The sequence below is a fragment of the Sapajus apella genome, unplaced genomic scaffold (assembly GCF_009761245.1).
Source record: "Sapajus apella isolate SASKATOON/1434 unplaced genomic scaffold, GSC_monkey_1.0 scaffold90, whole genome shotgun sequence".
Classification (NCBI taxonomy): domain Eukaryota; kingdom Metazoa; phylum Chordata; class Mammalia; order Primates; family Cebidae; genus Sapajus; species Sapajus apella.
The window spans coordinates 6978872-6997516 of NW_022437030.1; the positions used below are offsets into that span (position 1 = coordinate 6978872).

The window sequence follows — 18645 nt, forward strand, 5'->3', positions numbered from 1 at the left end:
TTTTTATAAAGACCCAGACAGGAGATTGAAAATAAAAACACACTTCATTTTTCTTTAAATGGGGTTTGCTTTATTTTAGCATGGTTATGGACAGAAGCTTTTACTTAAGGGAACAAAAGTGAAATAGAAAAATCCTTAATAGCTTTGGGATGTCATAGCACAACCTTTTTTCTGCCCTAAGCAGAGTCCGCTGTAAATGCGGTAGTAATACATGTCTATCTACACTTCTGGCTACTCGGCCTACAGCATGTGGCATCAGGGAGAGCTATGCATAACATAATCAGTTAAGATTGTTTTCTCCTTCCCTTGAGGCACATCCATTAAGCATGCTTTATAAAGGATACAGGATAATAAAAACCAAGATCCAAGAGTACCGCAAACACTCTAGTAAAATAATCAATGGATTAGTTCCTTTTTCACCTAATTCCGAGAATGATATATCGCTGGGAAATTTGGCCAGGTATCACAGTTCAACAGGGCCATATTCTCTACCTGGTCCTTTAATGAGTTTAGGGTCCTAAGCCCCATCCAATGGCCTATGCATAAAAATAGGGTCACCATAAGAATGAGATGTCAACTTAAATATCTGAATTATCTGTTACAGAGAGACTTTCACACAGAGATATAGATTACATTCAAAAGAAAGACACAGATTTAATATAAAAAGGCAGTTAATGACTAGAGGAAAATAATGACCCTAATTTTTAAGGCAGGAAAAGCACATCAATAGAGTACCTTTAAATTTTTCAAATGATGTTCAAATAAACTTTGTCAAGAAACATGATTGCATCTGTTCGTCTAGTAATAGCCATACATTCCATTTGTTGGATTTGATTATTTTATCATATGAATGAGTCATAAGTGATCTGGCAAAGTCTGAGTGCTTACTTCAAAAGGTAGTTTTGGCTAGACGCGGTGGCTCACACCTATAATCCCAGCACTTTGGGAGGTCAAGGTGGGCAAATCACCTGAAGTCAGGAGTTCGTTTGAGACCAGCCTGGCAAACATGGTGAAACCCTGTTTCTACTAAAATATAAAAGTTAGCCAGGTATGGTGGTGGGCGCCTATGATCCCAGCTATTCAAGAGGCTGAGGCAGGAGAATCACTTGAACCCGGGAGGTGGAGTTTGCAGTGAGCCAAGATCCAGCCACTGTACTCTAGCCTGGGTGACAGAGTGAAACTCCCTCTTAATAAATAAATAAATAAAAATTTTAAAAAGGTAGCTTATGAATCTACATTTATAGAAAATAATACTATTTACTTCTTTTTTTTTTTTTCTTTCTTTTTTTTTTTTTTTTTTTAGATACAGTTTTGCTCTTGTTGCCCAAGCTGTAGTGCAATGGTGCAATCTTGGCTCACTTAGTGTGCAACCATGCCCGGCTAAGTTTTTGTATTTTTAGTAGAAACGGGGTTTCACCATGTTAGCCAGGCTGGTCTTGAACTCCTGACCTCAGGTGATCTGCCTGCCTGGGCCTCCCAAAGTGCTGGGATTACCAACATGAGCCACCACGCCCGGCCTATTTACTTCTTAAGGATAAATTTAAAGACAGTTCTACCCATGTATCTAGGTCATGGTTAGTGGCATGAGATTGAGAGGAATTCAGAGCTTTTGGGTCATACTGTTCATTGGATCATTACTCTCACAGTTAAGTAAAATAAACTTCCAGGAGGGTAAATGGCTTGACCATATCATAAGCTAGTGGCAGACAGATAAAAGAATGCCACTTGATTCCTTGCTCAGTCCTTTTCCCATTAAACTACATGGCTCATTATTAAGGTGTTTATTTTCTGGCTATGACAAATTACTAACGAGGTCATGGAGGCTTACAAAGAAAAAAACTTTTTTTTTTTCCACCTATGTTAGGTGGTCATAGTAGACTACATGCCTCATTCTGATTGGCTGATGTGTGTGTGAGATATTGGTCAGAATAGGTATCAGGCAAGTCAGTCACAAGTCTTGAAAACAGCCATCATCATGACTTAAAACCCAACTCAAAGTAAATGGTCTGCACATAGCAGGTCAGTGGGTTGCCAAAGTCCACAGAGCAGAAGCTGAACTGGAACCACCTCCCTAGGATAGATTCTAAGCAGAAAAACCCTATTTTCATTCTTCAATGGCCGTCTCACCTTTTCTTTGAACCTGGAACATAAATATAAATACAGACCTGCCCATGATTATACATCTGAACATACTTCGTTTTTAATGCTGTCCCTTCAGAAGACAGGCACAGCATTTCTGAATAAAAAAGAATGAAAGAGTATCTACCCGTAAGAAATCATTTTTTGCCAAAATTTTTTGCGCACAAATCAAAAGTGACAATACTGTTTCTTCAGAAACAGTAGAGACTCTTTGAAATCAATATAGAATCTAGTCTAACCCAAGCAAAGTTAAATATGTTCCAGAAACTGAAGCGATGTTTTCATTAGTAAACCCCAAATCTTAAGGGAACATGCCTTCTAACAAATTAGAATAGTTAGTTACTTTTTAAAACTTTCATTTTAAAATCAAGACATTTAAAAAACAAATGCTTTGGCCATTTGCTTATTAAACTATAAATATTAAACCAAGTTATTTATAGATATGATATACTCCTGTTACTCTTAGCTATTAGCTTTTGTCTTTTAAATGGTAAATTCAGACATAATAAACACTTATAATCTTTTTCGTTTACTATTCTAGTTTGCAAGATTTTCCATTTTTAAAAATTGTATTTATTTACATCCTGCTTTATTCCAAACAAGATTCAAGGTGGGGTTTTCAATTAAGTTTATAAAATACCATACCCTCCAAGTTTTACTGAGTCAAGAAGAGAAGCTAAAAGCTTTTTATCGTAACCTTTTAATTTTATCCTCCTGCTTGCGGGCATGCTGTTTAAGTAAAATGTTCTCATCATGCAAACGCAAAAATCTGTCTTCCAGTTCCTCACGACTGACACGTGACACTGCCTGGCGAGACTTCATTGTTGTCCGTGTTGTTGAAATTTCTGCAAAAATGCCAAGATAATTAATTGTGGGGTTACTTAAAATAGTCTCTAAAAACTCTTGATATTAATACAATCTCTGATGCACTCATCTTAGATTTTTTTCCTTTGTGACCTACAATTAAGATTGCTTTAGAAAATGTTATAGTGTTGCTTACATCAATTATTTAAGGTGAGAATAAAAATATTTGCTATTAATACTTTACATATAGTATTAGGAATTTAGAACAATAGTTTTCATTCAAAAATGTATTCAAGTAGGCATTCTTTAAGAATGTAAGGGCAGCCGGGCGCGGTGGCTCAGGCCTGTAATCCCAGCACTATGGGAGGCTGAGGCGGGCGGATAAAGAGGTCAGGAGTCACAGCCAACACGGTGAAACCTCATCTCTACTAAAGACACAAAAAATTAGCTGGGCGTGGTGGTACACGCCTGTTATCCCAGATACTTGGGAGGCTGAGGCAGGAGAATTGCTTGAACCCGGGAGGCGGAGGTTGCAGTGAGCCGAGATTGTGCCATTGCACTCCAGCCTGGGTGATAGGGCAAGACTCCGTCTCAAAACAAACAAACAGACAAACAACAAAAATACCCAAGACTATAAGATGGAATTCTGACTCAATAAAGACTTTTGAACGTACATGCTGAATGCTGTGACAACTAAAAGAGTATCTGAAAGTTATTTATTTTTTTATTTATTTTACAAAGGCAAGAGTAAGAGTAATTTGGTAAACACAATATGATTAAGGCATTTTTCTAAGCTATGGGTATTTTAGAAAACAAACTATAAAAGTTGTAAGACCAAAGAGAAAACACCCCTGAAATTTAAAAATTATCATTTAAAAGTTTCACAATTAATTTCTCTATATACTACCTGACATAATTTTTAAGAAAGCTTATACTCTTTAGCATGTGTATATATCTGTTTGTAGATGTTTAAATTTGGTATTTTCCATACCATTGTGAAGTAGGTCAATTTTCAACAATTCTCCAATAGAAACAAACAAACAAAAAAAACTGATAGAGGCTAAGGTCCTGTGATAGTTTACTGAAGACAAGAATTGAAATTATACAATATCAAAAGCCAATAAATTGTTTTGTACACCTAAAACTTATTTGTATTTTAATGCTTGATACTCCCTGAATGTTCTCTAAAGCAAAGCTGAGACACAGTTTTTACTTTTAACAATAAAATCTGTGTAGCCAAAAATTTGCCAGGCTTGGTGGCACACACCTGTAGATCCAGCTACATGTGGAGCTTAGGCAGAAGAATTGCTTAAACCCAGGAGGCGGAGGTTGCAGTGAGTGGAGACTGTGCCACTGCACTCCAGCCTGGGCAACACAGCCAGACTCCATCTCAAAAAAAAAAAAAAAAAAAAAAAATCTGTGTAGCCAAACTTTATTTTTTTAAATAAATAATACTCTGACCACTTTTCTGAAGTTTTCACAAGTGGCCATTTACACCGGTCTGACTAAAAAGTATATGTAGATTCCTGAGTGGAATGTATCTTAAATCCCTAGCCTATTCAGGATAGAGGGGAATTTTACATCTTCTAAGAGTTGTTGATAATTGATACATGCATGCCAACATGGCTGATACACTCTACACACAAAGATAAACACAGTTCTTTATTCTAAATTGTTCTTTAAAGTAGTGCTTTTCTTTTTCAATTTGAAAGTGCTTTTTAGCTCTACAGCAACTTAGTGACAAAAGAATAAAGAAAACTTTTAATCCATATTAATTTGATACAAAAGTCACTATCATGTGAGATATTCTACTTAAAAGGCAAAACGTTTAAAATATGGCCTTTCCTCCCATATAAAATTTAATCATAAAGAAATGTTTTAATACTGAATGTAATTTAAACCAGGCAGTTCAGTTTGGAGGCTTGATACTCTCTATGTAGTTTCTACTGATGTGAGGAATTTTAAAAAGATGATTTATGTTAATTCTTTATCAGAACAGAGGGGAGACTGTACATTTTCTATGAGCTGTTGATAATGGATGCATGTAGTAAAATGCCATATGTGTTCTAAACCCTCCATCTTTTTGTTTAGTCCAATCAAGGACTATATAGTTACTTAAATGATTTGGTTTGTGAGTATCAGAAATACTTTAAATTAAAAGTAAAGAAGTCAGTGATCAAAGTTCATAACTGTAATAAATAACAGCTGGCCATACCTTGTAACCCTCCCATTCCAAAGAGGTTTAGACCTATGTCTTTCACAGGCAAGTCTCCTGCAGTCTCATCAGTTGGACCAGACATGGCCTAGCTGTGGAGAAAAGAAAATGCAAACTCTTTCCAAGTTATTACATTAACTACGCAATGGAATGAAGCAAATAAAATGAAAAAGGGACTAGAACTTTAATGGGCATCTTATTGTCCACATGTGCTGCCTGAACATGAAAGCTTCTATTCTAAAAGTACTACTACATTCAATTATGGAGACAGTGTTCCTTTCAACAGTGTATTTCGTATAATTTGCTTAGGAAATGAGGTAAGATTATCATTTAAGAAATACCTCTTCTCTATCCCTTCTCTCTCCCCAGCCTCCAAAAGGAAGCAGGTATCTCGCAAAAAACTCAGGTCAGGAACTTGATTCAAATGGTTGCCCTATCATTAACGAATTGGTCAAGCCACTTAACTTCTCTTCAGTCCCTCAGTTTAAAAAATGGAGAAAATAATACCTATCTCAGAGAGTTATTCTAAGGGTAAATGAGATGAGTAAATTAAAAGCACTGAGCACATGTGGCTGGGATGTCAATATTACTTAAATATTAATTGTGTAATTGATGCACAAATGAGTGGGCAGTTCCAAGTTTTGTAAAAGAGGTTTCGTTGAGTAAATTTACCAACTGGGTTTGTTTTTTGTGGGTCCTGCTTTTGTTGCTGTGGGGTTTAGGTCCTGCCCAGGTTTAACTACCTTAACATATAGGCTGTCTAGCTAATTCTGGTATTTTTATAGTTTCTATTATTTTTTATTTTTATTTTTTTTGAGATGGAGTCTCGCTCTGTCGCCAGGCTGGAATGTAATGGCGTGGCCTTGGCTCACTGCAACCTCTGCCTCCCAGGTTCAAGCAATTCTCCTGCCTCAGCCTCCAGAGTAGGTGGGACTACAGGCCCACGACACCATGCTCAGCTAATTTTTGTATTTTTAGTAGATACGGGGTTTCACTATGGTGGTCAAGATGGTTTTGATCTCTTGACCTCGTGATCCGCTCATCTCGGCCTCCCAAAGTGCTGGGATTACAGGTGTGAACCACCACGCCCAGCCCATAGTTTCTATTCTTCACAGAAATGCAGCAACTTTATTTTGTATGTGGATGTGAGTGGTCCACACAATATCTATTTTGTAAAAAAAAAAAGGATTTTATATTTTCACTTCAATCTACCCAGTAAGCTAAAGGTACACTGTGAATGAAGGTACACTAAAGGGCAGAGTTCTTAAGCTCTAGGATATCGGTTCTAGAATGTGAAGACCAAGACAGTAGCAAGCTTTATTGTCTTGTTCAGTTCTGTATTCTTGGAGGCTAGCACAGGACTTGGCACATTCTGAGAGCAGGCATTCAAATGGCTGTTGAATGAATGAATGGGGTCTGTGGGGTCTGTGAACCTAGAGATCATTTACCGAATTTTATATGTATATATGCAATATCTTTTAAAGACAGTTCACAACTTTTATTGTAACTCACAAATGGTGGAGAACCATTCATTGCTTTTTGCTATTACATAAACAGCTAACAGACAAATCCTTGGGGGATCATCTACTTCTTTTGGAAATACTGCTACAGAAAAGGTCAATTTTTAGGATCCTGTTGACATACAAGCCCATGTGTGAAAACGAGTAGTTTTCCATGACAGAGTTAAGGTCACTTTAAAAATAATGAGAATAATGATGATGATGATGATGACGGTGTTAACACTCACTAAATACTTATTGTGTGCCAGGTAGTGTTCTAAGTGCTCTGCTTATGCGAATTAATGAAGTGTCTCACCATTTCCTTGTGAGGTTGTTACTCAAACAATTCCTGCTTTACAAATGAGGAAGCTGAGACACAGATTAGTTAACTCACTTAAGGTAGCAGTTAGAAGTATTAACAGTTGTGTCTGGTGATATTTTTGGTTGTCACAACAAGGAAGGGGGATGCTACTGGCATCTAGTGAGTAGAGGCCAGGGATGACGTAAAATATCTAACAGTGTTTAGGAGAATAACAAATCCAGCCCAAAGTGTTAATAATAATGTGGAAACTGAGTAACCCTGCACAATGCTGCAATGCCTCTCCAGCACCATCTCATGTTATCCCTCTTTGCTCACTATGTTCTACCTACACTGTTCTTTCACTTTCCTTAACCCCCTATACCCTTGTCTTGCTCAAGGCCTTTGTATTAACTGGCTCCTCAATCTTTGGAGCTCAGCTCACTTCCTCAGACAGACTTTCCCTGATCATCCTATGTTAGAGTCGTCTTCCTTAGATTTCTTCACTGTTTATTTCTTTTCTTTTCTTCTCTCTCTCTCTCTTTCTTTCTTTGGCAGGGTGTTGCTCTGTTGCCTGGGCTGGCCTCGAATTCACGGGTTCAAGTGATCCTCCCACCTCAGCCTCCCAAGTGGCTGGAACTACAGGTTCATGCCACCAGGCCTGGCTTGTTTCTCTTGTATCAACTGCCTCTATGTGAAATTATAAGATAACATTATTGTTTGTCTCCACTAAAAAAGTATAAACACCTCGACACGGGTATTAGTCTTGTTCACAGCTGTTCAGGAACAGTGTCTGGTACATGGTGGTAACTAACATTGATATATATTGAATGATTGGTTGGGCGTGGTGGCTCACACCTGTAATCCCAGTATTTTGCAAGGCCAAAAAAGAAAAAGAAAAAAAATTATTGAATGAATACATGGATACCAGGCACTGAGATTAAAATGGCAAACAAAGTCCCCCCCTTTATAAAACCAGCAAATTATGGAAGTAATCAAATGATAAACAAATAATATACAATTAAGCAAACAACAGGCCACTCAGGAGGTTTAGGGTCCACCAACCAACTCCTAATCCAGGGCAAATGAGCAAACTGTGTTAGGGATCTTCTACTTGCAGAATATGGATAGAGACGGCAATTAGCAGCATCAACTCTCACTTTCATGGCTGGGATATAACATTTCAAGTTGATCCTGAACCTTGGGATAAAGGGGCGGGCTGTGATTCAGGCCTGAGAATGTGGAGGTGTCTCGGGCTGGGCTGCTTTCACGAGAGCAGAACTCCAGGGCCTTCTCTAGGCCTCAGAGTGGACCCTAGGACCCTGACCCGCGCTGCATAGGGAGGGTCCGCAACCTCCACCCATCACCATCCTCCCTCATCCTCCCCGAGTACTCACCGCGCCACTGGTCCTTGCAGCTACCTACCGTTGCTATAGCGCCGACAGCGTGGCGGGCGGCTGGCCGAGAGGAGCACGGGAAAAACATGGTAGGCCCCCGTTGCCTCCTGGGAAATGTAGTTCTCTTTGGACTCCAGCCCGTCTGCTCGCAGGGTAGCGGACTACTCTCTCCCAGCTGTCGGCCCTGGGAAATTCTCCTGCTCCCAACCCCGAGGCGCTCGCGGGCGTAGCCGCCGTCCATCCTGGGAGTTGTAGTTTTCTCAGCTCTGAGGGAGAATGGCTCCAGGCGGGAGCAGGACGCTGAGAGAACTACATGCAGGAGGCGGGGTCCAGGGCGAGGGATCTACGTTGCTCGCTTGGCGAAGGCGGCTTTAGTGGCAGCATGAAGCGCACCCAGACCGCCGAGGAACGAGAGCGCGAGGCTAAGGTATGCTGGGCTCCTGGGGCCTGGGCTTCTTCGTGCGCTGGGAGCTAGGAACAGGGAACCTGAAGGGCTTGGTTTGATGGCGAGCGGAAGTACGGTGTTAAGCTAAGGGGTGACAGGGCCTTGTCAGCAAGGGACCTGGAGACATTGGAGGAGGTGTTACAAATTCGTGCTGTTCAGGATGCAGGCCGAATCCTGTTGGATCGGCTCAAAAATGAAAAGCAAGATACCCATTTTCTTGTCGTTCTTCTGCACGTATTCCTGGGTTAAATTTGTAGGCATCCCTGTGCCTCAGTTTACCGGACTCTCAGATAACTGTGATCATACCAGCTGTGCTTTCTCATAATGGTCTCTGAGGACTGAGTCGTGACTGAGATCGGCTTAGTGGAAATCGGCAGCCAGCTGTGTTTCTTTGAACAGTTGTTTCAGTCACCGGCTGATAGAGTTTGTGTCCTTTCAGCGCTGTGTATATGAATCTTTAACTACATTGCTTTTCTTCATCTTTAGTGTCCGTTTCCGGTAGTTGCCGTTCCATGGGATGACCATGATAATGGCAGTAGCGATTTTAAAAAGCATTTATTGTGGGTCAGGCACTGTGTTAGGTACACAATATTGAAATTATTTCATATCATTGTCATAGCAAAATAGATATACGGATGGAGTATAAACAACACCCTGCTTCGCAGGTGAAGAACTGAGGCCCAGAAGAATTGAGTGTTTTCCTTTCTCTCATTCCCAAAGTCAGATCCTGTTGATTTATCTATGTATATTGGGAATCTGTCCATTTTTTTCCATCAAGCTACTATTATCTTTTTAATGAACTGTTGGAATAGTCTCTTGATTGGCCTGTACTCACTTGACACCCTAACTTAACTCTTCTTCCACTTTCTCTTCCCTCTCCCAACAACCATTCTCTTCTGCACACCCTAGAGTAAGATCTTCCTGAAATGAAAATCTAATTATGTCCCTTTCCTGTCTCCTTACTCTGCCAACCACCTGTTTAAAAATATTCCATGGCTTTCTGTTGCTCTTAGGTTAAAGAAAAAACTTCACATTGCCTACGAGATCCTGCATGGTCTGGGCCCTACCTGCTTTCACAACCCCATTGGACTTGACACTCTACTGTCTGCCTGCCAGTCACTTCGGCCTACTTAAAAGTTACTCTTCCCCGTACTTCATCTGGCTACAGGGCCTTTGCACATATTATTTGGTGCCTACTCTATGTTAAGCAAATATTGGCGGTGAATATCAATGTTAAATAACGTAGACATAGAATTGTCTTGCTTTAATAGAATTTCATCTTACAAGTGAGTCTGTTTTAGGGCAATGCACCTAAGGATTTAAAATATAAAGTCTTCTCTCTATTGACCTGAGTTAGTGCAGTATTTCATAAGGTACCTGAAGTCATGCTTGAGTCTGGATATGATGTGGATAATATGCTAAAGATAAGCCCAAAGAGTTCTGCTTTAGTTTACACAGTGCATAGAAACAAATGTCACCTCATGGTGTTGTGAATGATGTCCTTCTCATCTTTCAGGTTTATTTTTAAAGTAATTCATTTATTCTGTGAAGATTTATTGAGCACCTATTATTTGCCATGTGTTGAGCTTATAATTTTGGCTAAAATAGAATCCCGGCGCCAAAGGAGCTCTTCCTCGATTGAAACCATAACCATTGCCTGTGAGGTAGTTATTAGTGTCATCCATATTTTAGAGATGTGGAAACTGAGACTTGTAGAAATTGTGACTTTCCCGAGGCCACTTGGTTACTAGGTGGAACTGGCGCTCTGAGCCAGGTCTTCTAACTCCAAATTCAAGGCTTTTTCCATTTTCTGCTTGTGAAACATGTTGAATTGGTAGAGCAAGTTGTCTTCCTTTTTTCTTTAAAAAATTTGCTTTTCATTTAAAATTTGTTTACTTAATATTATTGGGTAGAACAAAGTATAAGTAGTTGTTTTAAATGTAAAATGTCTAATGACTCATGAATTACTTTCTCTTTTTGTAATCAAGTTCATTGAGGTATAATTTACATACAGTCATTTGCAACCATTTTTAGTGTACAATTTGATGCCTTTTGACAAATTTATGTACCTGCAAAAACCACCACAATTGGCATAGCGAACATTTCTGTTCTCTCTTGTTAATTTGCGGTTAGTCTTTCCCTCCACCTTGGTCCCCAAGCCACCACTGATATGTTTCTTGTGTCTGTAGACGCATCTGTATTTTCTAGATTGCGTATAAATGGAAGCATACGGTATCTACTTGTGGGTCTTTTTTTCATGCCTCGTAATGATTTTTCTTTTAAATAGAGATGATGTCTTGCTATGTTGCCTGGAACATGGTCTGGAATTCCTGGGCTCAAAGTGTCCTCCCGCCTCTGCTACCCAATGTGCTGGCGATTATAGGCGTGAGCCACTGTGCCTGGCCAGCATAATGATTTTTGAGATTAATCCATGTTGTTGTATGTATCAATAGTTTGTTCCTTTTTGTTGTGGATTAGTGGTCCACTGTATGGATATACCACATGTTGTTTATTCATGCACTTGTTGCTAGACATTTGGGTTGTTTCTGGTTTTGGACTCATGAAAAAAGCTGCTATGACCATTGATGTATGAGTCTTTCCTAGGTCGGGTAATGCCCCAAACTTCTGTCGGGTAATGCCCCAAAATGGAATTGCTTAGTTATAGGGAAGTTCTTTGTTTAACCTTATGAATAAATTGCCAAACAGTTTTCCAAAGTGATTTGACCATTTGTTTTAGTTTCCTATGGCTGCTGCAACAAGTTACCACAAACTTGGTGGCTTTAAACAACAGAAATTTGTTCTCTTACAGTCTGGAGATCAGGCATTGAAATCAAGGTGTCAACAGGGTCACACTCCCTTTGAAGGACTTTAGGGAAAGCTCCTTCCTTGCTTCTTCCAGCTTCTGGTGGTCCCTAGTGATCCTTGGCTTGTGGTAGCATCGCTTCACAAATTCTCTGCTTGCATCTTCACATGGCCGCCTTCTCTCTGTTTCTGTGGCTCAAATCTCTCTCTTCTTTCTCTTCAAAGAATGTCAGTCATTGGATTAGGACCCATCCTAAATCTGGGATGATCTCGAGATCCTTGAGAGCCTCAACTTAATTACATTCGCAATGACACTTTTTCCAAATAAGGTAACATTCATACGGGCCAGGTTTTTGGATTTGGACATAAGTTTTTGGGGGACAATATTCAAATGCACTGCACCCTTTTATGTTCCTACCAACTGTTGGTGGGAATGTAAAATGAGAGTTCTGCTTGTTTCATATCATTGCAACACTTGATATTGTCAAGTCTTTTAAATTTTAGCCGTTCTAGTAGATGTGCAGTGATGTTTGATTGTGATTTTAATTTGCATTTCAGTGATGACTAATGAGGTTGTTTATGTTTCTTTTTGTGAATCTTTATTGAAGTTTAATTCACATACCATAAAATTCACCTGTTTTAAGTGTACAACTCTGTGGTTGGTAGCATATTTGCAGAGTTGTATAACTATCACCACAGTCTTATTTTAGAACATTTCCATTCCAGAAAAAACTTTGTATCATTTGTAGTTATTTCTCAATTCTACTTCATCCCTAGGGAACCACGAATCTGCTCTTTTCTGTAGATTTACCTTTTGTGGACATTTTTGTATAGATGGACTCATACAATCTGTGGTCTTTTACGTTTGGCTTCTTTCACTCAGGATAATGTTTTTGAGGTTCATCTATGTTGTAGCATGTATCGATACTTGGTTACCTTTTATTACACAGTAGATAGAATTCCAGTGTCAGGCCGGTGGGTGGCTCATGCCTCTAATCTCAGCACTTTGGGAGGCCTAGGCGGGCAGATTATTTGAGATTGGGATAATTTAGATCAGGACCAGCCTGGCCAACTTGGTGAAACCCTGTCTCCTACTAAAAAATACAAAAATTGGCCGGGCGCGGTGGCTCAAGCCTGTAATCCCAGCACTTTGGGAGGCCGAGGCGGGCAGATCACGAGGTCAAGAGATCGAGACCATCCTGGTCAACATGGTGAAACCCCGTCTCTACTAAAAATACAAAAAATTAGCTGGGCACGGTGGTGCGTGCCTGTAATCCCAGCTACTCAGGAGGCTGAGGCAGGAGAATTGCCTGAACCCAGGAGGCGGAGGCTGCGGTGAGCCGAGATCGCGCCATTGCACTCCAGCCTGGGTAAAAAGAGTGAAACTCCATCTCAAAGGAAAAAAAAAAAAAATACAAAAATTAGCTGGGAGTGGTGGCCCACACCTGTAATTCTAGCTACTTGGAGGGCTGAGGCATGAGAAACACCTAACCCGGGAGGCAGAGGTTGCAGAGAGCCCAGACCATGCCACTGCTTTCCAGCCCGCGTGACAGAGTGAGACTCTTGTTTCCAAAGAAAGAAAAGAATTCCAGTGTCAGGATATACTATGTTTTGTTTATCAGTTCACCAGTTGATAGACATTTGATTTGTTTCTACCTTTAGACTGTTAAGAAAAATGCTACTGTGAACTTTTGCACACTAGTTTTTGTGTGGACATGTTTTCATTCCTCTTGAGTAGATACCTAGGAGTGGAATTACTGGTCATATGGTAAATCTATGTTTAACATTTTAAGAAGCTGACAAACTGTTTACTTGTGTGGCTACACCATTTTACATCCCCCAGCAGCCATTTTGAGAGTTACAATTTTGTCACATCCTTGGCAACATTTGTCATTGTCTGTCTTTTCTATTGTAACCATCATACCAGGTGAGAAGTGGTATCTCATTGTGGTTTGATTTGCATTTCTCTCATGGGTAATAATGTTACGCATTTTCTCATGTGCTTATTGGACATGCATAGATCTTCTTTTGTGAAGTATCTGTTTAAAATCTTTGCCCATTTTTTTTGTTGGATTGTTTGTGTTCTTATTATTAAGTTTCATGAGTTCTTTTATTTTCTAGATATAAATTCTTTGTTTACTATGTGTGTTGCAAACATTATCTTCCTAAGTGTCTAGGTTACTTAACGGTTTTTAATCAAGATCCAGTTTATCAATGTTTATTCTTATGGTTCACGCTTTTTGTGTCATATCTATGCAATCTTTATTCCAAAGTCACAAAGATTTCTTGTTTGCTTTTTAAATTAAACTTTGTCATCCCCATAGTGGGTGCTTAGTTTTTATTTTTCTTTTCTCTTTGAAATAACTTAGATTGTATTTTCTCCTTTGTGATTGCTTATGCTATAGACTTTTATGCTATTTCCAAGTCTGGAGGGTTAATAAGAAGGTTGGACCAAATAGCTTTCTACGATTAACATTTATTTAATTTGTGTTAAGCGTATGAGAGTACTATACTATATTCATGCATTTTTTAAATGAACTTTTCTTATAAGGCAAATAGTAGAACAGTCCAGATTAGTATTTGATGGTTTGAGTTAGAACTATGACATCTACCATTTCCTTACTATTGGGATAGGGGAATCACACCCCATGCCTCAGTTTCTCCAGTCAGAAAATGAGGTTAAGAAAAGCTGCTTCTGTGGGTTGCTGTGAAGACCGAGTGTGACTGGGTCTAGCTACTGTCCCAGGAGTAGAGTAGCATGTCCTTGATTGAGTTTGGTTGCCTGAGGGGTCCTCTGCTGGGGTGGGACTGGCCCTATCCATTCTTTCCCAGATGTTATAATTTATTATTTTGAAATGATTAGAACTTATTAGAGAGCAAGAGTAGAACCTAGAGCTCTCATAGACTTGCTGTCCAGATTCACAGGTTAACATCTTTCTGTGTTCACTTTATTGCTCTCTCTCTTGCCGTGTATATCCATATAAACAATTATTTTTTTAATGAACCATTACAGAGTAAGTTGAAGACATCAATCCCCTTTACCCCTAAATAGTTCAGCATGTATTTCCTAAGAACATGGACATTTTCTTACATACAAATATAAACACAGTCAATTGTTAATTTCAGAAAAAGTCAATGTTGATATAATGCCATTATGTAATCCAAAGTTCGTATTCAAATTTTGCTAATTGTCCTCATAATGAATTTTATAGCATCTTTTTCCTGGTCCAGGTTCCATTCTTGTATTATATGTTACCTTTCATTGTCAGGTCCCTTTGGTGTCTTCTCCTTTAATCTGGTATCCTTTAAATGGGTTCCTCATCCTTTTTCTTTCAAGACATTGACATTTGTGATGTGTGCAGGCTACTTTTTTTTTTTTTTTTGTAGAATGGCCCTGTATTTTTATTTGTCTTGTGTTTCCTTATGATTAGATTCAGAGTTTGCATTTTTGGCATGTATATTTTTGAGGAAAGATGGTACCTCTACAGGTCACATATTTATAATCCGCATATCCATCCTCGCTGTAGGTAAGTTTTATTTGGCCCAACGTTTGAACATTGTTTCAGAATTATTTTCTAATATTTAAAAGTCGAGGGATTTCACATAAAGATCTGGGTGTCTGATTCTCTTGAAAAACTAGAGTATCTGGTAACACTGGGCATGCATTTTCCTAACTAGAATTGAATAGTGGCTTCCCTTCTAGGTAGAGAATGTGCTTTGCATTTTGCTGTCATCCAGTTTTGCCCATTCAGTTGCAGCATAGTGGTATAGTGTGGGACTTTAGACGCTGACTCCTGAAATTGAATTCTGCTCCCTCATTTACTTGAGCAAGCAATTTAACTTCTCTGAGCCTTCGTTTCCTCATCTGTCAAATTGGAGTGATATTTGGTTGTGGTAGCGATTGAGATAGCACATAAAACATTGCTGGCCTACGGTAAAGATAAACGTTGTTATTATCACCATTGTCTCATCATCATCATCACCACCATCACCACCACCTTCACTACTGCCTATCTGACCCCAGTAGATTTATAGCCTATATTCAGGACATTTATTCCGTAAACTGATGTTGAGTGTCTTCTCAAGTGGATTTTCTCAATTGGGGTTTCATTAACTTATTTTCCATGCAGCCAGAATGGCACTAGTTTTGTACCACCTTTCAGAAAATTGAGAATATAGTCACTCAAACCATTTTCTGTGTTCTGTGGTTTAGATAAGGAACCTGATTAAGTGTCGAGTAGTGTACTCAGCACAAGGGTAAAGATGGCAGACACAGTCCCATGGAACTGGCTGGCTGTCCATGGAAGGTAAATAAGTACCAACAGCAGAGTGGTGAGTTTTATCACGGGAGGACATGGTAGCAAAGAAATTCTAATATGGCCTAGAAGTCATGGAATTCCTTTCTTAGAAGATCTATTTAAAGGTGTACCCTTATGAGGCCTGGGATTCCTTAAGGGGTTTTTCAGAAATATTAAAAGTGTTTTATTAGTCATGGAATTAAAAGCTATGGATGTTGAATTCCAAGTTAGCTTCAAAGATTCTTAAGCTGGCTTAGGTTATATCATATTTTAAACTATTAAAAATAGAACTAATTTAAGTTTATTATGGAAATGGCTATATACCTAAGAACATTTAATAATTTTGTTTAAGTAATGTACATTTTTATCAGTGAAGGAAAATATCCAGAATATATAACCTACTATTTTAAGTAACATGATTTAAAAACTCTTCTGCTTTTGGGGATAGTTGTCTTATCAACTTTAAATGATAAGGTTTATTGAGTTACAAAAATAATAACTTGGTCAAATGCAGTGGCTCACATCTGTAATCTCAATGCTTTGGGAGGCTGACGTGGAGGAGGCTCACTTGAGACCAGGGGTTCGAGGTTACAGTGAGCTGTGATTGTGCCACTGCACTCCAGCCTGGGCACCAGAGTGAGACCCTGCCTCTAAATAATAAGAACAATAACTCAACAAAAGAAAGTTTGTTATTTATGTTTGTACTCGCTAGATATTTTTACCTTATTTTATATTTCAAGTTTGGCATTTTATTGAGGTCCTGAGAAGGTTCTTCTGGACTCTACTTTTTTTTATGGGCCATTGTAGATTATGTCACCAATTTATCTAAACTGAAGACTAAATATAGGACAGTTTTGGTTTTTCGGCCTAAGACCAGGGGACTTGAGAAATGAAAACCTCACCTGACACATTATACTCTCTGTGTTTTTTTTTCCTGCTTCCCCAAATCCATTATTATTTTTTGCTTAATCTCTCCTTCAATATATGGGTAAGCCTTTCATCACTGTTCGGAGGTTCAATTGACTTCTGTAAATAGAAGAAGAGTTAGTATATTTGATCATAGTTTCCAAACGACTTTAAATACTGTATCTTACTTGAAAATTAACCAACAAAACCACTTAGTAACAGTGAATTCTTGTTACTTTCTGTTATTTCCAGGTCTGTTTCCTAACCCTCCTAGTATTTGAAAACTAAATTAGCCATTCAGGAAAAAGTCTTAGACACTTGGAGCAAACAGTAGCTTCCTTGAAGATAGCATTTGTGTCTAATTCATTTTTTCATCTCTCCATTGTACCTGGCAGGATGTCTTCCATAAAGGAGACATTAATAAGTACCTGGTGCCTGTAATCCCAACACTTTGGGAGGCTGAGCCGGGCGGATCATGAGGTCAAGAGATCAAGACCATCCTGGCCAACATGGTGAAACCCTGTCTCTACTAAAAATACAAAAATTAGCTGGGCGTGGTGGTATGCGCCTGTAGTCCCAGCTACTTGGGAGGCTGAGGCAGGAGAATTGCTTGAAACTGGGAGGCAGAAGTTGCAGTGAGCCAAGATCGCGCCACTGCACTCCAGCCTGGTGCCTGGCAACAGAACAACTCTGTCTCAAAAATAAAATAAAATAAAATAAAAATAAAAAATAAATATCTGGTGAAGAAAGATTAAATGGTTGAGAGCATCCAGCATCTGCTATATGATACATGTGACCCTTCATAATTATGATTCTGGATCCTTGGCTGCTAATGAGATTTATCGTGGCTGAGTTTAGTGATACAAATTTTGACATGTAGATTATAGTCTCCAAAAAAGTAGAGATCATGTGTTTTTTTTTTTTTTTTTTTTTTTAGTTTTTTTTTTAGTTTTGTCATTCAACATTTTATCCCCAGCCCTTAAGATTTTGCCAGACACATGGTAGATATTTCATACTTGTCAAATAATGAATGAATTCCCAAGGGCATCACTTGTTATTGGTCAGTAGACTTTCTAATAGTGAGAAATGGAACCAGAATTTGAAAGAAATAATGGAAAATGGTTAAGTATCTTATGAATTTTAAATTACTTAATATGCCATAGGTGTGGGCATTAATTTTGAGAAACAAGACCCTTCTATTCAACACATACTTTGGCAACTGTCAACACTTGTTTCCAAGTGTTCTTTTCCAATTTTACAATGCTAGTTTACTTTTCAGATTTATTTTGTTGTTGTTAGTTTATTATGGTAGATTCCTTGCTAACGTTATGTTTAAAGAGTGACTTTCTGACCTAGAGGAGAGGAACTTTTGTTAGCATGGTACTTTCGGAACCTTAATGGAAAAGCACAGTTTAGAGAAAGTGAATTTAGAGTTCTGCTAAGCTTATTCATTTAATCTTCTGTTATAAACTGATTTTGTAATATTTTCTGCTAAGCTCATTCATTTAATCTTCTGTTATAAACTGATTTTGTAATATTTTATAAAACGTCTCACTGGTTGATTTCGCAATGTAAACTTGAAGGATTCTTAGGATTCCTTTGGTTGGATTAGAACAGGTTCAAGAGATGAAGATTTGTGTTGGTAGGGACTTGTTCCCAAACATTTGTCCTTGGCATGCTGTTTGTTAAGCCATCACATGTTTGAAAGTTAAACCTTGAATTGGTGCTATGGTTTGCATTTTAAAAATTGTATTTTATTATGTTAAGAACACAACATAAGATCTACTCTCTTACCACATTTTTCTTTTCTTTCTTTCTTTCTTTTTTTTTTTTTTTTTTTTT

General features: G+C 38.6%; 2 protein-coding genes across 5 annotated transcripts in view; one reads left to right on the top strand and one right to left on the bottom strand.

Annotated features, from left to right (window-relative positions):
- The window catches only part of RPGRIP1L (RPGRIP1 like), a 99909-nt gene extending 91346 nt beyond the window's left edge, over positions 1-8563 (bottom strand). For all 4 annotated transcript variants that reach the window (XM_032255612.1, XM_032255611.1, XM_032255610.1 and 1 more), the window contains exons 1-3: positions 8353-8563; positions 5159-5250; positions 2837-2984 (exon numbers count right to left, since the gene is read on the bottom strand). In XM_032255612.1, coding sequence (XP_032111503.1) covers positions 2837-2984; positions 5159-5243 — 233 coding nt within the window. In that variant the 5' untranslated portion in view covers positions 5244-5250; positions 8353-8563. The remainder of the gene's footprint in view (positions 1-2836; positions 2985-5158; positions 5251-8352) is intronic.
- Positions 8519-18645, top strand: part of FTO (FTO alpha-ketoglutarate dependent dioxygenase) — a 410478-nt gene continuing 400351 nt past the window's right edge. The window contains exon 1 of the mRNA XM_032255615.1: positions 8519-8779. Coding sequence (XP_032111506.1) covers positions 8666-8779 — 114 coding nt within the window. The 5' untranslated portion in view covers positions 8519-8665. The remainder of the gene's footprint in view (positions 8780-18645) is intronic.